A 19,748-nucleotide genomic window follows, 5' to 3' on the forward strand; every position below is an offset into this window, starting at 1 on the left:
GTAAAAAAATCATCTGTATAGCTCAGACTTCATAGGGCAATGAGAAGCCAGTTCTGGCTGAGGAACTCAGTTGAAGTCATTTAAGTTGTGTAGCAAAACTAGTAACTTTAGAATGAATCAGTTCAGTTCAGTCGCTCAGTCATGTCCGACTCTTTGCGACCCCATGAATCACATCATGCCAGGCCTCCCTGTCCATCACCAACTCCCAGAGTTCACTGAGACTCATGTCCATCGAGTCAGTGAGGCCATCCAGCCATCTCATCCTCTGCCGTCCCCTTCTCCTCCTGCCCCCAATCCCTCCCAGCATCAGAGTCTTTTCCAATGAGTCAACTCTTTGCATGAGGTGGCCAAAGTACTGGAGTTTCAGCTTTAGCATCATTCCTTCCAAAGAAATCCCAGGGCTGATCTCCTTCAGAATGGACTGGTTGGATCTCCTTGCAGTCCAAGGGACTCTCAAGAGTCTTCTCCAATACCACAGTTCAAAAGCATCAATTCTTCGGCACTCAGCCTTCTTCACAGTCCAACTCTCACATCCATACATGACCACAGGAAAAACCATAGCCTTGACTAGATGGATCTTTGTTGGCAAAGTAATGTCTCTGCTTTTGAATATGCTATCTAAGTTGGACATAACTTTCCTTCCAAGGAGTAAGCGTCTTTTAATTTCATGGCTGCAGTCATCATCTGCAGTGATTTTGGAGCCCAAAAAAATAAAGTCTGACACTGTTTCCACTGTTTCCCCATCTATTTCCCATGAAGTGATGGGACCGGATGCCATGATCTTCGTTTTCTGAATGTTGAGCTTTAAGCCAACTTTTTCACTCTCCACTTTCACTTTCATCAAGAGGCTTTTGAGTTCCTCTTCACTTTCTGCCATAAGGGTGGTATCATCTGTATATCTGAGGTCATTGATATTTCTCCCGGCAATCTTGATTCCAGCTTGTGTTTCTTTCAGTCCAGCGTTTCTCATGATGTACTCTGCATATAAGTTAAATAAGAAGGGTGACAGTATACAGCCTTGACGTACTCCTTTTCCTATTTGGAACCAGTCTGTTGTTCCATGTCCAGTTCTAACTGTTGCTTCCTGACCTGCATACAGTTTTCTCAAGAGGCAGATCAGGTGGTCTGGTATTCCCATCTCTTTCAGAATTTCCCACAGTTTTTTTGTGATCCACACAGTCAAGGCTTTGGCATAGTCTATAAAGCAGAAATAGATGTTTTTCTGGAACTCTCTTGCTTTTTCGATGATCCAGCGGATGTTGGCAATTTGATCTCTGGTTCCTCTGCCTTTTCTAAAACCAGCTTGAACATCAGGAAGTTCACGGTTCACATATTGCTGAAGCCTGGCTTGGAGAATTTTGAGCATTACTTTATAGCAGTGGTTAAATGGGCGGTGAGAAGGGGAATTTAGTGGGGGAATTTATTTCAAATTTTGTTAGTAGGTTAGTACAGTGCTGTTTGTCTGTAAATATACTCTGAGCTAGTTGGAAATTTTATAATTTGTAACTAGAAAGCTAAATTATAAATAGGAAGCTCATGGTAGCAACTCTTAGGAAGTAACTTGATATTAATAAAAATGTTGTACATTATGAAAAAACTTTTTCCAGTTGTGAACATGTTTTATTGAAATCTTTGTGGCATAAAGATTCTTAATTTGCATGTGAACTTAATACATTTTTGAAAAAACTAAAACCAGGCTCTTTATCACAAATGTTATAACTTTTGGACAAAATGCCTTTTAAAAATATTTTGTAAGTTTAGATGAATTACCCCAAATTGATTAAATCTTTTTAGTCATTCTGCAGCGTACATCAAACATGGTAATAAAAACCCCAAAAATACAAGATAGAAATATAAATTTCTTGAGCATTTGATGTTTTATGTATGAGAGATTATGTAAATTAGGAACGTACACTTTCTATGAGACCATCTCATAAGGAAAATGCTCCTTAACAAAGATTGTTTTATATTTCAGTTATGAAAGTGAATCAGCTAAAAATATTAATTGCCTTACATGTAAGACTAGAATAGATATAGTGGGAGAAACAAAGAAGTAGGTGAGAAATTACTAAAGGAATTTATAATGTGTGTGAAATAAGAGATATACATGCAAGATAATAATACCGTCAGTGTAGAACAAAAAGAAGTGATACAGATGATAGGTGCTAAAGAAGTTTAAAGAGATAAACCATTGTGGATTACATATTATGTATGCCCTGCTCTGTTTGAAGTAAAGACAGTGTCTTGACTTTAGTGGATTGGGGAGGGAATCTTGAATTTTTGGTAGGTATATAATAAGATGAGATAGGATTTTAGGAAGGTTAATCAGTGGTGGAAGAACTTTTCTTTGGAAGAAAAGGTATGATCATCCTAGACAGCATGTTAAAAGGCAGAGACATTACTTTGCCAACAAAGCTCCATCTAGTCAAAGCTATGGTTTTTTCAGTAGTCATGTGTGGATGTGAGAGTTGGACGATAAAGAAAGCTGAGGGCCAAAGAATTGATACTTTTGAACTGTGGTATTGGAGAAGACTCTTGAGAGTCCCTTGGACAGCAAGGAGATCCAGCGAGTCCTTCCTAAAGGAAATCAGTCCTGAATATTCATTGGAAGGACTGATGCTGATGCTGAAACTCCAATACTCTGGCCACCTGATGAGAAGAACTGACTCATTGGAAAAGACCCTGATGCTGGGAAAGATTGAGGGCAGGAGGAGAAGGGGATGACAGAGGATGAGGTGGTTGGATGGCATCACTGACTCAATGCACATGAGTTTGAGTAAACTCCAGGAGTTAGTGATAGACAGGGAAACCTGTCCATGAGATGCTGCAGTCCATGGGGTTGCAAAGAGTTGGACACAACTGAGCGGCTGAACTGAAGTAAACTGAATCAGTGGTGGTGGGTATGAGAGTGTGGCCATAGGAAAGGTTAGATATGAATAAAAATGAGGGAGGTGTAGAAATACTCGAGAGGGAAGGGGAAATGGCCTGAGATGTGGGAATGGTGATATGAATGCAAAATAAAGAACTGATGTGGAAGACAATTTGAAGGGATAACTAATGAATGAAAGGATGTGAGGATGAGGAAGATAGTACACTATGACTCTTACGTGTTAAAACTTAAATTATAATGTAGAAAGTAAAGATCAGTATTTATGGGAAAGGCTGTAAAAGTTATTTTCAGAGCATAGGTATAAGTAAGGCTAAAACAATAAAGGTATAATTTATAATTTAAAGTTATCTATAAGGATATATTTTATTTTTTCTTTTACTTTCTGCTGTTTTGCTTGCTTAGTTGTTTTGGTTCTGTGATTTATTATCAATCAAAAAGTTTATTGTGTGTGTGTATGTGGGTGTGTATATAGCAACATGACTAATTAGCATTCTCTCATCATTGAGACAAATTCTAGAACACTTGCTTACAAGAGAGAGAACAGCATCTGAATAAATACAAGCAACTAGTTGTGGAATAGAAAAGTCAGAAATACAAAAAACACATTATAGAAAAGAGATATTTTATAAAGTTTATACTTTTTTATAATCTACTTTGAAATACTTTACAAAATGGCATAATGATTGAAAGCAGACTAAATGTGTGGAGAGTCTAGTTGTGATTTTACATTTATTTAACAAATGCCAAAGAAGAGTGAAAAACTGAAAATAACCCAGATATCCATTGATAAGAAAATAGAAAACAGTGTTATATTCATATAATTGGATACTATTCAGCAATGAAAAGGAATGAACTATTGATTCAAGCAGCAGCAGCAATGATGAATAGCAAAAACATTGTGTTGAGTCAAAGAGCTTTATACAGAAGAATATTAACTATATGATTCTATTTATATGAAATTCTGGAGCAGCAAAAACTCATCTCTTAGGAAAAAAATTATAACCATTATTATCCTGGGCTTCCCAGATGGTGCTAGTGGTAAAGAACCCTTCTGTTGATGCAGAAGACACAAGAGCCCCTGGAGGAGGGCATGGTAACCCACTCCAGTATTCTTGCCTGGAGAATCTTGTGGACAGAAGAACCTGTAGGGCTGCAGTCTGTGGGTTGCAAAGAGTTGGACATGTTAAAATAGCTTAGCATGAATGCATTATTACTCTTGTTTCACTTTCATTTATTGGAGAGAGAAATGGCAACCCACTCCAGTACTCTTGCCTGGAGAGTCCTGGGGATGGGGGAGCCTGGTTGGCTTCCATCTATGGGATCGCACAGAGTCGGACACAACTGAAGCGACTTAGCAGCAGCAGCAGCAGCAGGGCAGAGGTGAGGGATTAATTAGGAAGTGACATGAGAAAACTTTCTGAGGGTGAGTGTTCTGTATCTTCATGAAGGTTTGGGTTACATGGGTGTATACGTTTCTCAAAATGCATTAAATGGTATGCTTAGGGTTTGTCTATTTCATCATATTTAAATTTTACCTTAAATATGTAAACAAATATTAAACTTCAGTTAATGATAAGCATACTGAAAGGTTTAAGGGCTGACAAATACTGATGTTTGTAACTTAAATTGCATCAGAATTGATGGATGGGTAAATACTGGATAGATATTAATAATTATATAGAATTATTTTTCTTATCATGATATTTTCTAAACCAATATAGTAAAATGTTGAGTCTCAGTATATGGGTGTGCACTGTACAATTATTTCAACTTTTCATATATTTAAAAATATCACAATAAAATGTTGGGGGAAATTAAAAGAACTTTGAATACATATTAAACCTTTGGATGGCTATGATTTACCAATATGGGAGGAAAGTTATGACCAACCTAGATAGCATATTCAGAAGCAGAGACATTACTTTGCCAACAAAGGTTCGTCTAGTCAAGGCTATGGTTTTTCCTGTGGTCATGTATGGATGTGAGAGTTGGACTGTGAAGAAGGCTGAGTGCCGAAGAATTGATTGCTTTTGAACTGTGGTATTGGAGAAGACTCTTGAGAGTCCCTTGGACTGCAAGGAGATCCAACCAGTCCATTCTGAAGGAGATCAGCCCTGGGATTTCTTTGGAAGAAATGATGCTAAAGCTGAAACTCCAGTACTTTGGCCACCTCATGCGAAGAGTTGACTCATTGGAAGAGACTCTGATGCTGGGAGGGATTGGGGGCAGGAGGAGAAGGGGACGGCAGAGGATGAGATGGCTGGATGGCATCACGGACTCGATGGACGTGAGTTTGAGTGAACTCTGGGAGTTGGTGATGGACAGGGAGGCCTGGCGTGCTGCGATTCATGGGGTCGCAAAGAGTCGGACACGACTGAGCGACTGAACTGAAATGAACTGAACTGAACTGAAAACAGTGTTAAAAGGCTGGCGTCCTGATTGAATCCTATTAGTTGAAGCTTTTATCAGTTTTGAGAACTTGGGCAAATTGTAATGGGCTTTCCTCTATTCTAAAATGTGAATGATATCTTCATCATAGAGTTTTATGAGATTAAGTGGGTTGAATTATATAAAATACTTATCAAGATGCTTGACATATAATAAACTTTCAATAAGTTAAAGGGTCAAAAAAACTTACAAAAGCATTGCAATTAAAACCATAATTTTATTGTCCTATAAGAGTCAATTCTGATAAATAAAATACCTTCTAGCAAATATTGGATATATTTTTCAATACCTTCAAAGATAGAAACTATGAAAGTTAAATATTTTAAAATATTTAAGCATTTTCTTTTACTTCCATAAAAGATAGGGCCCTAGAAAGAAAAATAAAACATTTTTTTTTCTTATAGATTTCTTAACTTCAGTGTCATTCAGCACATTTGTTGCATGCTATTGCTGAGATCCTGAGCTAGGAGATAAGGAAGCAAAATTGAGACAGGGTTCCTACCCACAAGGAGTTCACAGCCTACTATTTAATGCTTCACTGCTCTTTAGAGACTAAATGCCAGACCAACAGGATGAAATATGCCTTTAGATGCTTACTTTACATTAATTTTAATAGTATAATTTAAAATTTTAATAATTATTAAGTTTAGGATCTAGATGTGGGATAAATAGATATCTAGGACAGCACTGTCCAATAGAACTTCCTGTGATGATGAAACTGTTCTGTAAATGTGTTGTTCAGTATAGTAACCACGGGTCACGTATGGGTACTGAGCCCTTGAAATGTTGCCTAGTGCAGTTGAAAAGACACATTTTTAATTTAGCTTAATATAGCTGCCTGTGTCTTGTGGGTACCAGATTGGACAGTGCATCTCCAGAGTCTATATTTCTCAAACTGTCTGAGGAAAAGGACTAGTTATTTCAAATTTCAAATCTCTTATGGACTAATATTTTTGTAAAAATGCAGTAAAAATTACTGTAAGGATGAAATGAGAAAAAAAATTACAGTCATGCAAAACACCATCTCATTTTTGAAATAGTAGATACCGCAGACATAAAATTAATCTGTCAAAATCGCTGTAAAAGCTTCTAAACAATCTGTTGTTATCATGTGCCAGTGACAAATAGTTTTTTTTTTTAATTTTATTTTATTTTTAAACTTTGCATAATTGTTATTAGTTTTGCCAAATATCAAAATGAATCCACCACAGGTATACATGTGTTCCCCATCCTGAACCCTCCTCCCTCCTCCCTCCCCATACCATCCCTCTGGGTCGTCCCAGTGCACTAGCCCCAAGCATCCAGTATCATGCATCGAACCTGGACTGGTGATTCGTTTCATACATGATAGTATACATGTTTCAATGTCATTCTCCCAAATCTTCCCACCCTGTCCCTCTCCCATAGAGTCCATAAGACTGTTCTATACATCAGTGTCTCTTTTGCTGTCTCGTACACAGGGTTATTGTTACCATCTTTCTAAATTCCATATATATGTGTTATTATACTGTATTGGTGTTTTTCCTTCTGGCTTACTTCACTCTGTATAATAGGCTCCAGTTTCATCCACCTCATTAGAACTGATTCAAATGTTTTCTTTTTAATGGCTGAGTAATATTCCATTGTGTATATGTACCACAGCTTTCTTATCCATTCATCTGCTGATGGACATCTAGGTTGCTTCCATGTCCTGGCTATTGTAAACAGTGCTGCGATGAACAGTGGGGTACACGTGTCTCTTTCCCTTCTGGTTTCCTCAGTGTGTATGCCCAGCAGTGGGATTGCTGGATCATAAGGCAGTTCTATTTCCAGTTTTTTAAGGAATCTCCACACTCTTCTCCATAGTGGCTGTACTAGTTTGCATTCCCACCAACAGGGTAAGAGGGTTCCCTTTTCTCCACACCCTCTCCAGCATTTATTATTTGTAGACTTTTGGATCACAGCCATTCTGACTGGTGTGAAATGGTACCTCATAGTGGTTTTGATTTGCATTTCTCTGATAATGAGTGATGTTGAGCATCTTTTCATGTGTTTGTTAGCCATCTGTATGTCTTCTTTGGAGAAATGTCTATTTAGTTCTTTGGCCCATTTTTTGATTGGGTCATTTATTTTTCTGGAGTTGAGCTGTAGGAGTTGCTTGTATATTTTTGAGATTAGTTGTTTGTCAGTTGCTTCATTTGCTATTATTTTCTCCCATTCTGAAGGCTGTCTTTTCACCTTGCTAATAGTTTCCTTTGATGTGCAGAAGCTTTTAAGCTTAATTAGGTCCCATTTGTTTATTTTTGCTTTTATTTCCAATATTCTGGGAGGTGGGTCATAGAAGATCCTGCTGTGATGTATGTCAGAGAGTGTTTTGCCTATGTTCTCCTCTAGGAGTTTTATAGTTTCTGGTCTTACATTGAGATCTTTAATCCATTTTGAGTTTATTTTTGTGTATGGTGTTAGAAAGTGTTCTAGTTTCATTCTTTTACAAGTGGTTGACCAGATTTCCCAGCACCACTTGTTAAAGAGATTGTCTTTAATCCATTGTATATTCTTGCCTCCTTTGTCAAAGATAAGGTGTCCATATGTGTGTGGATTTATCTCTGGGCTTTCTATTTTGTTCCATTGATCTATATTTCTGTCTTTGTGCCAGTACCATACTGTCTTGATAACTGTGGCTTTGTAGTAGAGCCTGAAGTCAGGTAGGTTGATTCCTCCAGTTCCATTCTTCTTTCTCAAGATCGCTTTGGCTATTCGAGGAAAAAGAAATAAAAGGAATCCAAATTGGAAAAGAAGAAGTAAAACTCTCACTATTTGCAGATGACATGATCCTCTACATAGAAAACCCTAAAGACTCCACTAGAAAATTACTAGAACTAATCAATGACTATAGTAAAGTTGCAGGATATAAAATCAACACACAGAAATCCCTTGCATTCCTATATACTAATAATGAGAAAACAGAAAGAGAAATTAAGGAAACAATTCCATTCACCATTGCAACGGAAATAATAAAATACTTAGGAATATATCTACCTAAAGAAACTAAAGACCTATATATAGAAAACTATAAAACACTGGTGAAAGAAATCAAAGAGGACACTAATAGATGGAGAAATATACCATGTTCATGGATTGGAAGAATCAATATAGTGAAAATGAGTATACTACCCAAAGCAATTTATAGATTCAATGCAATCCCTATCAAGCTACCAACAGTATTCTTGACAAATAGTTTTTAGACGGGCCATGGTCATGGACCACATTTTGAGCTAGGTAGAGAGTCTTTTTTTGCCTGATGTGCCTAACACATAATTTCCTGAAACCAACTCTTTGTTAATATTACTGGTGGAGATAAATTTTTTTCCATATTTAAGTATAATTCAGTAATGTGTTTACTGATATCACAGTTAACATTCCTTATAGCAAGTCTTGTCCAGGACAGCTGAATATTGACATTGTAATGTAGTCAACTTGAAGGTAGACCGGGAGGGCTTATTTGATCCAGTGAAGCCATTTTTGCAGTTGGAGATATAAGCTGAAAAATCCTTCCTCCTATAAAGTTCAGCTCGATATTTACAGCAGCCAAATTTGCTCAGCAACAGAAAGAAATCCCTTTGGAATGCCTTTGTGAAAATTGCGTACAGAAACGGATTGGCGCATGAATTGACAGGATAAAAGAGAACCAGTAGAAACTTTGAGTTGGTTACTGTAATGAGGGGCACTTTGAAGGCAGCTGAGATGGCAAAGAAAGAGATTGGTGCCATGCAGGTGAAATCGGTGAAGATGAGGACTGCCATTTTCTTAGCAATCTTTGTATCTTTGTTGGTAGCCATCAGCTCTGGATTTTGAACTGCAAAATAAATTTTAATGTAGCAAGCACAAATGATGATGAAGGCCATCACGTTGAGAATCAGGATGGTTAAGATGTAGACCTGTGAGAGAGTGCTTTCCACATCCATGGGGAGGCAAATGCTGACCTTCATGTAATTGCTGACACCCACAAGAGGCAACACGGCAATGAGAGTAGAAAAGAGCCATCCTCCGAGCATGACTGGAATGGCATGTTTCAGTCGCAGCTTTTGGTCCAGTTGAATAGCATAGGTGATGGTGTGCCATCTTTCTAGTGTGATGACTGTGAGGGTGTAGACAGAGAGTTCACTTGCAAACACAGTGAAAAAGCCAGCCGCGCTGCACCCACTCCCTGTCTGCCAGTCTATGGCATGGTTGTAATACTGGCCTTTGGTCTGGGCATCGACTGAGGCAATGAGCAGCAGGTAGAGCCCCATGCAGAAGTCTGCAAAGGAGAGGTTGCACATGAGAAAGCGGGGGACTGTCAGTTTGTAACGACTGGTCAGGAGAACAAAGAGGACAGTCACATTTCCCGTGATGGCTAGGATATTAATCAGCCAAATCAGGACTCTAAGGAAGTTGTAGCCCATAATGTCTTCACAGGGATTGAAAGCATCTGGTTCAGGAGCACACTGGAGTGTCTTGGGTAAGCAGAAACCATAGTCATAATCCCAGCCACTCAGTTCACTCTCAGCAAAGATGGCAGAATAACTGTAAGAAGAATATTGTGACTCAGTGTAAACTTAAGAGATTTTCTATGATTCTGGGTATTGAAAAACATTTAGAAATCGCCCCTAGTGGTTTTTTGTTTTCTTTTTTTTTAAGGAGAGCAAACTAAAGGAAACGAAGTCAAAACAGCCTCAATCTTATATTTATTTGTTATCTGAGAACTCTGAATTGGCGTAGGAGTTCCTTAAGAAGGGAATGAAAAGCCATTTAGATTTTTTTTTAATATGCAGATTTTACACAGTGATGCAAGGATTTAATGAAGCTGTTTACAGAGCATTCTTTTCTTTGGAAAACAAATTTAGAGACATAATCTATGCTTGCTCAATCTAAAAAAACTTTCTTGCATTTTCTTAGCTATTTATCTCCTTTAGTTGCTAACCAAATTGCTATCAAGCTGTTTGTCTGCAGTAGAACACAAATGGGATTTAAAGGCTCACACTGTTGAAGATTATCAGCTTTGGGAGGACATGCTGAAGTCCTTGGCTAATCAGGCAGCCCAGTTGAGAAATGGAACCAAGGTTAGGTTACTCAGAAGAAATTTAGGAGCAGAGGAAGAACAGAGTCATGAACAATAGAAAGAAATAATTGAAAATAGATAATTCTTAGGATATGAGTCAGATTCAGAGAGTGGACTGACTGAAGAGGGACTGTGTCCCTAGTGAAGGAATGATTCCACTCTGGCACTCCCTTTCTCCCAACCCCACTGCTACTGCTTGAGTTCAGATTTTCATTCTTTCTAATGGGACAGTTACATTAGTTTTCTTCTTGGCATCCTTCCCCCAATTTTAGCCCTCTTCCTAGTCCATCTGTATATTCCTACTGGAATGGCTTGTCTTACGCACATTACATTAATTCAAACATTTCTTAGTTTCTCATTGGCTATGGGATGAACTCCAGACTCCTTGTGAAGACCTCTGAGTCTCTCCTTGATCTGCATTCTGTCTCCTCTTGTAACCTCATCGCGAAGAAGCTGCGTGTGTGCGCGTGCGCAGGCACACCCAGTCGTGCCTGACTCTTTGCGACCCCATAGACTGTAGCCCACCAAGCTCCTCTGTCCATGGAATTTTCCAGGCAAGAATACTGGAGTGGGTTGCCATTTCCTATTCTAGGGGATTTTCTTAAACCAGGGATAAAACCTGCATGTCTTCTGCCTTCTGCATTGGCAGACCTGTTCTGTACATGTAGCTTACCTGGGAAGCCCTTAAGAAGCCATAGTGCCATACAGTTCAGAACATAGGCTCTGGAGCAAGACTGCCTGGGTTCCAGCTTTTACCAGCTGGGAGAGTTATTTAACATTTCTGTTCTTTAATTCTTCATTTGTCAAATAAGGATAGTAATCACACCTCCCCTCACTGTATTGTGCTAAAGGATTAAATGCATTAAAACACGTAAAATTTTTAGGATAATGCCTGATACCTAGTAAGTACTCAGTGACTGTTAGAGATCCTTATAATTATCTCTTGCAAATCCTTTGTGCAACCCTTTGGTCACATGAAAAGACTTGTGGCTTTCAGAACAGGTTTTGCTGTCTTGTCCCTTTGTCTTTGAATGTGTTGTTTTTTCTTCCCCCGTCTCCCTCATTTCTCTGGAGAATTCCTCCTCATCTTCAAAGATAATCATCTCTATGAAGCCTTTCTTGATTCTACACCTCTAAGGAGTTTATCACCCCTCCTCTAAGCTGCATTTACTATTGTAATTCTCAAACTAACATGGCCATTATGTGATGATACATGGCTTATTTAACAGTATATGAAACTATTCTTTAATAACTATGAAGGCAGGGGACTCCATCTTGTTTATGTCTGAACTCTCAGTGCTTCACACAGTTTTGTCCCAGAGTATTCATTCAATAAATGTCGTGGGATGAATAAACCGGGGTGATGCTGGCTTGGGAAGGGATCGTGAGGCTGCAGGAACAGTGAGCGATACAGGATGATGCGTGTGTGTGCTGTGCATTCATGTCTGACTCTCTGTGACCCCATGGACTGTAGCCCACCAGGCTCCTCTGTCCATGGAATTTTCCAGGCAAGAATACTAGAGTGGGTTTCCATTTCCTTCTCCAGGGGATCTTCCCAAGCCAGGGACTGAACCCACATCTCCTGCCTTGGCAGGCGGATTCTTTACCACCTGGGAAGCCCCATGATGCATGTAGGCTTTACAAATTTTCTCTTTGCCCACAGTCAGCTAACATAATCTTGAAAGGTGGAGAAATGGGCGTAATTTTTCTGTCGGGGCCATTACAAATATATATCTCACCCCAGAGTTTCTCACACATTAAAAGAGCATTTTTCTCTACTCTCAAAACGTAACTTCTCATTTTCTGTAGAAGGGAGTGTGTACCTAATACTGTTACTGGATAAAATGATATATTTGAGCAACACAATTACCTAAGGGAAAGAACATAGATTTCCAAAAAAGGGAAAAGAAATCTATGACCTGGGACACCAAAAAATGTGCTACAGTGTCATAGAAACCAGATTGAGACTGGAAAAGTACTACTGCCGCTCACAGGAGACTGCGTAGGAAACTCACTCGTTTTATTATTAAATATACCTAGCATATTTGTTTGTACTCATCCCATGCACATCAGTATAATTACCTAATTTTTAAATCTTTAAAGAGATAATGGTGGCTATCAGAGTGATGAAGGACCTGGGAAAAGCCCTTCATTTTATTGGTAAGGAGACCAAGATTAAAGGAGGTAAGTGCCTTGCCCAGGCCCCTCAGCACTGACCTAGTGGCAACACGAGGTCTTCATATGCATCGTCCAGGGGACTTTCTTCTACTCCACCATCTCTCAGGGTTTTTCAAGGTGTGGTCCTTGGACCACTTCCATCAGAATCACTAGAGTGTTCATTACAATGCAGATTCCTTGGCTTCACTTCAGACCCTGAATCAAACTCTCTAGGGACAGAGCCCAGAAATGTGCATTGTAAGCAAGTTTTCTGGATGATTCCTACAAAATAATCACCTTCATTACATCACATGAGAACTTTCCAACTATTGTTGCCTTGGTTTCCTTTACTACGTTCCCCTTATCAAAATAACTCCAGCTGCTACTAGAAGCACTAATTTAAAGACGTTAACAATTCTGCCATGGTTTCTGAATAAACTTACGTCACTAAGAGATCAAACAGGTTTTCTTTTCCACTCCCCTGGTCCCTCGCTCTTTCTCTTTTTGCCCTACTGGGCATTCATCTAGGTTTTTCTCCCTGCTGATTTGTCTTCGGACTGAATACCTATCTGCTGCTACTTACATTTGTGCCCTGGGACGACTCCTGAGGGCATCAACATGCTTGTTGGCAAAACCCTGCATGGAGCTGTCTTTAGTACTGAAGGCTGTGCAGAGAGTGTGAATGGACTTGGATGGGCTTAGCAGCATTGAGGCAGAGGAAGGAGCAACAGTAGCACCACTGCTCCAGCAGCAATCAGTAGACAGGAAAAAAGACGGGGGTTTTAGGAGGACAGTGGGGCCAACCACAGCAGTGAGGACACCAAAATATCTTAAGGAGAGCAGATAAGACTCAGTGGCTGGCTCTAGAATTTCTGAACTCCAGACACTCAGGAATAGCAATCTGGTGGGAAGGGAAGGAAGGGGATTTATCACAAGAAATGTTTTCACAGGGAGCACATTCTTTTTACTTAGATTGTGTGTTAATTTTTGGTAGTTTTGGGGGATGCTGAAGATTGCTGCTGCTGCTAAGTCGCTTCAGTCATGTCCGACTCTGTGTGACCCCATAGACAGCAGGCCACCAGGTTTCTCCAATGCATGAAAGTGAAAAGTGAAAGTGAAGTCACTCAGTCATGTCTGACTCTTAGCGACCCCATGGACTGCAGCCTACCAGGCTCCCCCGTCTCTGGGATTCTCCAGGCAAGAACACTGGAGTGGGTTGCCATTTCCTTCTCCAATGCATGAAAGTGGAAAGTGAAAGTGAAGTCGCTCAGTCATGTCTGACTCTTAGCGACCCCACGGACTGCAGCCTTCCAAGCTCCTCCTTCCATGGGATTTTCCAGGCAAGAGTACTGGATTGGAGTGCCATTGCCTTCGCCAATGCTGAAGACTAGAGGACTTGCAGTGTTAGCATGGCAGACTCAAGATTGGATGCTTACTTGGGAAGGCGTGGAGTGGTAGGGGCTGATGGTTATTGAGACTGAGCTAAAGTCTCCCCTCCCCCTAAAACACCCCTTGATGGTACCACAGACTATACCCAAAAGTCGTTTCCTACTGATGAAAAAAACCCATATGATTGCAAAAGTGTTATGTGGAAGGTGATAATGGAGAGAGTATTGCGAGAGAGGAGTGGGAAGGGTGAGGAAAGGGAATGCTGGAGGATAGATGGTGTCAGACCTAAATGAAAGGGAAAAAGTATAGAAGAATAGAGACTATAATATAAGGCACCCTAGCTGTCACAGTCTTTAAAAACTCCCTTTACTCTCATGCTTCTGAAAGCCAAATGATGTTTCTATTGTCCCTTACAGTTGAGGAAAAAAGTCTCAGAAAAGATAAGTATTGTCAAGGGAAACCTAATGTTACAGGAACATTAGTGCCAAGAATTCATATCCAAGTCTGAGGAGCTCCAGAGCCCAGGGTCCTTCCATCATACCACCCTGTGCCTCTATATATCTTGCAGATTGATAGGAAAAAAAGGGAAAAGACAAAAAGATGTAGAAGAGAGAATGGAGATTGGAAGGGTGCCTTAGAAGGGCATCTGGTTTGGTTTTGTAGCCTGAGGGGCATGGAGGGGGGGATGGGAGTGGAAGGGAAGTAATAACACTCGCAAATCACAGCAACTGTGGCATCGGGACACTTTTGAGGCACGCACCTTTACTGCTGCACCAAAGTGTCATGCCTTTGGGTTAAATTTCCCCCCAAAGAACCAGCATATTAAGTTATAATTTATAGCCTTTTCTATTTTAATGTGCCTTGACTTACTGAGCCTCATTCTCGTATCAGTGGGATTCCCTGGTGGCTCAGATGGTAAAGTGTCTGCCTGTAATGCGGGAGACCTGGGTTCGATCCCTGGGTTGGGAAGATCCCCTGGAGAAGGAAATGGCAACCCACCCTGGTACTCTTGCCTGGAAAATTCCATGGATGGAGGAGAGAGCCAGACATGACCGAACAACTTCACTGGTTCCTTTACAATTGAAGGTATATGAAATGCCAAGGCAGTAGGAAAACGTTTTTTTTTTTTTTTTAAGTCAGGGGCTTCCCTGATGGCTCCGTGGTTAAGAACCTGCCTGCCAATGCAGGGCACACAGGTTTGATCCCTTTCTGGGAAGATCCCACATGCCGCAGAGGAACTAAGCCCGTGTGCCACAACTACTGAGCCTGTGCTCTAGAGCCTGGAGGCCGCAACTGCTGAGCCCATGCGCCATAACTGCTGAAGCTGGTGCATCTGAGAGCCCGTGCCCTGCAACAAGAGAAGCCACCACAGTGAGAAACCTGCCCACTACGAGCAGGGTAGGCCCCGTTCATCACAACCAGAGAAAGCCCGAGCAGCAACGGAGACCCAGTACAGCCCCAAGTAAATAAATCTTTTAAAAAATATCAGTCAGTAGAATAGAAATGCAGCTCCCATCCAATATGTGTCAGTGATAGTGTTAGGTCTAAATAATTTTAAGCTCTAGAGCATAATGATCAAGGTGGCCTAAGTCTCTCCGAAGGGGAGTGGCTGCTTCTAGAAGCTGTCTACAATCAGTTAATCTTTGTGGAATGCTGACCACATGACTAGTGAAAAATCCTTACAAGTGAGGCTATCATTAAACAAGTCCTTAGTGACATCAGAATACCTGCAAAGAAAATTTTAATTTTGGAAGAGAATTTAATATGACTGTAAAATGAATATGTAGGTATGTTTTTACAAGTATTTTTGTAAACAGTTGAAGAGATAATTGATCACCTGGACTGCCTTGTAAAACACACACACACACACACACACACACCCCCCATTTTAAAGCTATTAAAATATGCTCTGCAAACATGGCCCCAACCAAGACTTTTATGAAAAGAAAATCGTTGGCACTGATAACGCTAAGGTGCCCACAGAATGAGACATGGCTCCCCGAGTTTCCTTCCATGCAAATACTTACAGTGTTTCATTATTTGGTCTCCTTGCTGTGCTTTCACATTGTTTGGAAAAGTTTTTAAAAATGGAAAATGAAAAATTTTGCCTGAAAGAGGTAAAAAAAAACAAACAAAAAAACCAGTTGAGCTTTTGGTCTTTAAGCCTGCTCATGTCTGTTTATGCTTTGTTCTTCCAAATTCTTTCCCTATTACACCTGCGTTGTGTTCTGTACCATTGTCCTAACTGAAACACTTCCAGGGGAGAGAGTGAAGGCTTCCGAGTTGTCATTAGAGTGCTTCCAGCTTAGATAAAATGCTTCTGAATGCTAAGTGTTTTGTGTGGGCTCTAGAGATGAAAAAACTTAAATTTGTCTCATTGAATCCTGGATTTTTCAGTGCTCATTAAAAGATAACTTTGTGGCATATTAAGGTTTTCTACTCACCACTCTCCTCCCCACATCGGCCTTGATGAACAAATAACCATTCAGAGTTCATGGCTTTGAATTATAACTGGGAATCTCTCTTGTAAAGATTTGAAGATTCTGGACCTGGCTTTAAAATGATGTGAATTTTCAGCCTTTTTGGCTTATGTGCAGAAATATAATGTGGTTGCTCCCTATTCCTCCATCTTTCCCTCTAAGAACTTTAGCCTGTGGAAAGGGGTAAATGTCAAGAAATTAAAAGAAGGCTATACTTGTATTCCTAAGATGAAACCGTGGTGAAGCACAAAGGAAAACTGGATGGAGAAACAGAGAGAAGAAGAGCAGGCTGTGCAAATTCCAGCCTTTCCTGAAGAGGAAAGAGGAATGTAATTCAAGATGGATATTTCTATTTATTATTCTTCTCCAACATTAACAGGGCTTCTCAGGTGGCGCTAGTGGTAAAGAACCCTCCTGCCAATTTGATCCCTGGGTTGGGAAGATCCCCTAGAGGAGAGCATGGTAACCCACTTCAGTACTCTTGCCTGGAAAATGCCATGGACAGAGGAGCCTACAATTGCAGCCTACAGGTGGGCCACAATCCACAGGCTGACACAGTTGGACAGGACTGAAGCGACTTAGCACGTTAGCGATATTACTGAGGCAATCCCTTGTAGGAATGACTTTGTGTAAAAGCAGGATGGTGGGGAATACGTAAGGACTGTTTGACCTACTGGACTCACTTTCAGAAGTTACTCAGCTGATTATTTCGCCTTTGCGAGAAAGCGGGAGTGAGAAAGAGAGATTGTGTGTGTGTTTGATGCTGACTCTGCATCTGATACTTAGAGATGCTCCACATGAACCAATCTGCAATTAACAGGAAATGTGGTTGTTCTTGGCCTTCAGCTCTGTCTACTCTCTCTCTTTTGGAATTTTAATCAGAGACACCAAGGAGAGTTTGGGGGCCATCTGCCTGGGCAGCTGTGTGGGTTATCCAGGCTCCGCAGCTGCAGGGCAGAGGGCTGACCCAGAGTTTGCACAAACATCCACTGGCCCAGCTTCACGCTCTCCATCCTCACTAGCATCCAAGGTTTCTGACTTCAGGGATAGAGAGGGGGTCAGCTGAAACTTGTCATCCTAATCAAGACAACTGCTGTGTGACTGCATTACCCTCTCACTTGGTGCTGGCCCACAGCTGTGTAATGCACCCCCCCCCCCCCCCCCCCGCCACCCGCCACTGCTTTTATTTTAACCCATAGGTGGTAGTCTCTTCTTTCATCTGCTGGAATAAAACACCCCTGAACTAAAGCTTTAACATGTCAATGACTTCAGAAGGGATGCAGCCTCCTTTCCCACAAAAGTGGAAATGTCCAGAATCAGCTTTATCCCAAGCCAGCATCTGTGCTGTGTGGTGTCCCCGTCGTTCCCTCACCAGCTTTGCTCACTCACAGCCCAGAGCGCTGCTTTACAGAAGCAAATCTGAGTGATTCTGTTCTGAGTTCTCCAGTGGCTCCTCACCCTCTCAGCGACTTGGCCTTACACTGATCATAGCTCACCTCTCCCTGGCCTCCTCTGCTCACTCGTCCTCCTCTCTGTAACCATAAGCTGCCTTGTTCTGGTTTTTCTGAATGACTTTCATTCCCTGGTCTCTTGCCTTTGTGCCTTCACAAAAGCTCTTCCATCTTCTTGGCATGCTTTCTGTCACACCTGTCTAGCTAACTGCTACCTGTTCTTCAGAGCTCAGCAGAAGACTGAGCTTCCTGGGGAAGTCTTCCATAAGCCCTGTTGCCATTTAGAAATTCTCCCTCTGTTCTCGCAGAGTCCTGTGTTCTGTTCTCAGCTGTATCATAACAATTGCTGGACTGCATCTAAGTATTGGCTGTCTTTTGTGTTGTCCTCAAATAGCTGCTTATGGCTCTGATGGTTGGGATGAGCTCTTACTCATCTTTGTAGCTTCAGATTTTTGCACAGTGTTTTTCTGGAACACGGTGAATACTCAGATAATGTTCTCTGAAGCTCAGTTAGTGGCACACAGCTTTCTGGGCACAGCGAATGGCCTGTCTTCTTGGTTACCCCGAAAACTTCAGGTAGCTCCATACCTCCCTATCTATTCGAGGTATGAAGTGGGTGTACGAAGATAACGTGCTGGTTGATTAATTGTAAATAGGTTGATCCCCAAAACAGTTGCCTCCTGGTGACACTCTCTTAATGCCTCATCTAATTAATTCTTTGAGAATCTTCTTAGGCTGTATAATATTCTTTTAGGGCAATGTTTTTCCAGCTGTGAGTTGTGACCCATTAGTGGGTCATGAAAGCAATAAGGTGAATCAAGACTAGCGTTGAAAGCAAACAAACATGAAATAAAATAGACAAGAGAACATAGTGTATGCTGGATAACCAGCATAACCGACAAGGACTTCCTGTATAGCACATGGAACTCTGCTCAGTGTTAGGTAGCAGCCCGAATGGGAGGGGTTTTGGGGGAGAATGGATACACGGATACGTGTGGCTGAGTCCCTTCACTGTTCACCTGCAACTATCACACCGTTGTTTGTCAATCAGCTATACCCCAATATAGAACAAAGAGTTAAAAAAAATAAAATTATGCAAAAGAAAGAAAAAAAGAATAACAGTGTCTCACATGTAAAACAGTTAAGTAGTGCTCTGTTTTATTTCAGTTACATGTGTCGTGTTTACTGGTTGCAATGTAAAAAAAAAGTACTTCTTTGTATGCATTACAGTGGGAAAAAAATCTGGAAGAGAGTGCTTTAAGGAAAGAATAAAATCCTTCACACCCTGCCATTCCGTTCCGGACTGAAGTGAATTAATTGAATCAGTAAGACCACCCCACCTCCCTGAAGCCAGCACTGGTCACAAACCCACAAACCAGCCAGGAGCTTCTGCCTTTTCCATTCTCATACCAAGCTAATCCTTAGGGAGCTAGGATTCTGTTCTATCATAGAAGATAGTCTTCTGCCGGGAGAGAAATAGCTTTTTTAAAAAAAAGCAGTGAAAACCTTCTGTAGTGTTCTGTGTATTTTTTTTAACTAAAGATTAAGACATTAGGTAAAATTGACCTTATTGGGCCTACTTCCCCCACTTCTTTAGAAATGATGCTCTTTGATAAGGATTAGAGCTACTTGATCTTTGAGGTACCAGTTTTGTACTTCATTTTGCAACTGTAGTTATAGCCTGATTTAAGGCTCTGATTGAATTAGCTCAGAATAAGTGACAAGGGTCTTTTAGCTGCAGGGTGAATCGACTCTTTGGAGTCAGTTTTCAGGAGGCACAGGACAGTTCGTTTTCTTCTTGTCTGTCTGAGAGCGACCCCATGACCACAGGTGATTGTGGAGCTGGTTTAGAC

At 40.8% G+C, this 19,748-nt stretch overlaps 1 protein-coding gene across 2 annotated transcripts in view; it reads right to left on the minus strand.

Annotated features, from left to right (window-relative positions):
* Positions 1-8,317: 8,317 nt before the first annotated feature.
* The window catches only part of LHCGR (luteinizing hormone/choriogonadotropin receptor), a 62,651-nt gene continuing 51,220 nt past the window's right edge, over positions 8,318-19,748 (minus strand). The window contains exons 10-11 of one of the 2 annotated variants that reach the window (XM_019969469.2): positions 15,992-16,072; positions 8,320-9,883 (exon numbers count right to left, since the gene is read on the minus strand). In XM_019969469.2, coding sequence (XP_019825028.2) covers positions 8,731-9,883; positions 15,992-16,072 — 1,234 coding nt within the window. In that variant the 3' untranslated portion in view covers positions 8,320-8,730. Of the gene's footprint in view, positions 9,884-15,991; positions 16,073-19,748 lie in introns of both variants that reach the window. The other variant, XM_070798619.1, reaches the window with a different exon arrangement.

The sequence above is a fragment of the Bos indicus genome, chromosome 11 (genome assembly GCF_029378745.1).
Source record: "Bos indicus isolate NIAB-ARS_2022 breed Sahiwal x Tharparkar chromosome 11, NIAB-ARS_B.indTharparkar_mat_pri_1.0, whole genome shotgun sequence".
NCBI classification, from domain to species: domain Eukaryota; kingdom Metazoa; phylum Chordata; class Mammalia; order Artiodactyla; family Bovidae; genus Bos; species Bos indicus.